We start from the raw sequence: 2709 nt of genomic DNA on the forward strand, positions 1-2709 counted from the left end.
ATTCATACAAATTAGGCTCTCTAAGATATAGAATTCATTACATTACATTTTTTATTAAGTCAATGACAATGAGCAAAGCCCCCCAATCAATCACAATTGAATATAAACAATAAACCTAATAAGGCTGTGATTTTCTAATAAGAATCTGAGCCAGGACTTATACAGGGACAAGCTGAAGATTGAACAGCATCATTCCTGAACATGTAAAATGCGTTTTTTTCTTTTTATAAAACGTGCCTGCGGGAGAAGCCTACTCAACGCTAGGTAAGTCCGCCAGGCTGGTAAGACCACCTCCACCTGATACTTGGATTGCACACCGACACTCTCCTCTTCTTCAGCTCTCTCGACTGTGGGGTCGAAGGGTTTGGAAATGTGTGGGGATTTTGAAGGCCTTCAAGGATAGGAGGCTGGACTGTTATTTCTGACAGAGCGGAATTGAACTGCTATGAATGAATAGTATTGCAGGTGCGAACAAAACATAGGATCCTGTACATTGCCATCCAATTGATAGCTCACAGAACTGAACTTTCACACAGAAAGTATGGTGGTCCTAAGGAGCAAAGTAAGTAAGAAATACTAAAAGGAGAAAATTTAAGCGCCTAGAATCAAACTGGACCAAGCAAATTAACATAACATATCGATAACATTAACAAGTTGTTACAAACTAATAAGACTTACATGAAATGCTGATTTTACTTAGTTACAAATGGAACTATCAACCCCAAATATGTACACATGATGCATCTATGAAATCACTGATGGAAAAAAGGTATGAAACCTATAAAACAAATGAATTATAATCGATATTATTTGTTTAGTCATAGTATAATGTATCACTGCCCCATAAATCTTTACTTTCTGTATTGTCTTAATTTTATAAATAGATAATCAATTCATTTTACACATTCTTTTATTTTCAGAACAGTACAGCTAACATATATTTCTCTGGGTGGGGAAAAAGAAGAAGAAGGCCCACTCTGTAACTCTCTGGTCCTTCACATTGGGGTTGTTGTTGTAGGCGTGTTCAGCCAGAAGGGAAGTAGGGAGTGTCACTGTGGTAGTTGTAGTCCGGACAGACTTTCTGCACCAGCTTGTAGTCAGTGCTGTAGAAGGAGATGTAGATGCAGATGACTTTAAAAGGCTTGGAGCAGAGCCAGGAGACGTGGCTCTGAGTCTGCTCCTGGTAACACGTCTTGGACGGGTCGAAGTTACACAGCGTGTTCCTGGCGCCCTTCTCCACCTTCTCGTACTCTATGCGGCAGTTGAAGGACTTGGAGTCCTTGGCGTCAATCACGGACTGCTGGGCTGCCACGTCGAACTCCACGATCTTGGTTGGTGGGACGAGACTCACAGACACGTTGCCCTGGCCTGTGGAGTTGTGTCTGAAGTAAACGCTGAAGGTTCCGTTGCCGTGGTCCACGATCTTCCCGGTGATGAGGAGGTTAAGCTTGACCGTCTTAATGTTGGAGTGGAAGTCTCCCCAGCCGAACATCTTCTTGAACTTGCCCGTCTTGACCATAGGCCGCCGCTTGGCTCTCGGTCTAGAATCCTGGAGGTCGGTGGAGTTCCTCAGCCAGTCCCAGAGGTCCTGCTCGGAGTAGGGCTCCGGGGTGTCGTAGCGCAGGTCCAGGGCCGTGGTGTTCTCTTTGCCATGGAGAGTCTGTGACAGCAACCTGCTGATTGACAGGTCCTTGCCGCTTTCTGTCCATATGTGTTTTAACGTCGACTTGGGGCTTCCCGACTTTAGGAGGTCCGCCTTGGAAGCATGAACACTTGTCACCTGAAACAGAGAGAAGAGGAGATATGTTTCACTAACTGGTTTGTCATACATTTAGAGGCTGTTACAGGAGACACGGTAGTACTTGAGACAATCAAACAGGCAAAGAGACACTTCAGCAGATATTAAAATCAGATTCAGGAAAAATTGACTTCACATTCAGGTACTGCACATAGCTTTCTACAAAACAGACAGATCAAAATGGATTCTGAAGTGGGGAGAGGACAGGAGAGATACCGGTAATCCATCTTTCAGCAAGCTTCAATTTCGAAACGTGTTAGCAGACAGCCCCCATTTAGGAAATAGAACGTGTGAGAGACAGAACACAGCGATCAAATTATATTAGCCATTGTTGCCATCTCTCTCTCTCTCTCTCTCTCTCTCTCTCTCTCTCTCTCTCTCTCTCTCTCTCTCTCTCTCTCTCTCTCTCTCTCTCTCTCTCTCTCTCTCTCTCTTTCTCAGATAGTAGAAGGGATTTCCACTTTGCTCCCCCAGATAGATAAATGCAGTGGCTATTCAGTAAAGACCAGACTATTAAGCAAAGCGCTGCTTGGATTGATGATTGATGAACCCCCAGGTTTTCACCATTTAGCCACGATGACTGGAATTAGGTTCATACAGGACCCGGCGGAGGGAAGTGACATTGATTGGCTGATTTCTACTGTAAGATGTGACAGCTGATCCATCTTGCCCAGGGTTTTCTGCATTTCGTTGGCTGAGGCCCTCCGGGATCGATACGTAGAAAATAAGATTTCGCTACCAATCAGTTGGCCCTTTGGACATAAATTGACTTCCTCAGAGCGCGTCAGCACTAAGGGGTGATCCCTATAGCCAGGTTTAAGCATATCGTTGGGTAGGGGGAGAATATGCCTATAGGTGGTTTGCATAGGATGCTGAGAGAAGATCATTTTTTTCAAATATCATTACATTGA

General features: G+C 44.3%; 1 protein-coding gene across 1 annotated transcript; it reads right to left on the reverse strand.

Annotated features, from left to right (window-relative positions):
- Nucleotides 1-1024: 1024 nt before the first annotated feature.
- On the reverse strand, nucleotides 1025-1831 carry LOC311122630 (neurexophilin-1-like; the record flags this gene model as incomplete). The annotated part of the gene is made up of 1 exon (XM_084158085.1): nucleotides 1025-1831. One exon carries the CDS (start codon nucleotides 1829-1831, stop codon nucleotides 1025-1027), a length of 807 nt encoding a protein of 268 aa, XP_084014211.1.
- Nucleotides 1832-2709: the final 878 nt, after the last annotated feature.

This window comes from Coregonus lavaretus (assembly GCF_964263955.1).
Source record: "Coregonus lavaretus genome assembly, chromosome: 3".
Taxonomy (NCBI): domain Eukaryota; kingdom Metazoa; phylum Chordata; class Actinopteri; order Salmoniformes; family Salmonidae; genus Coregonus; species Coregonus lavaretus.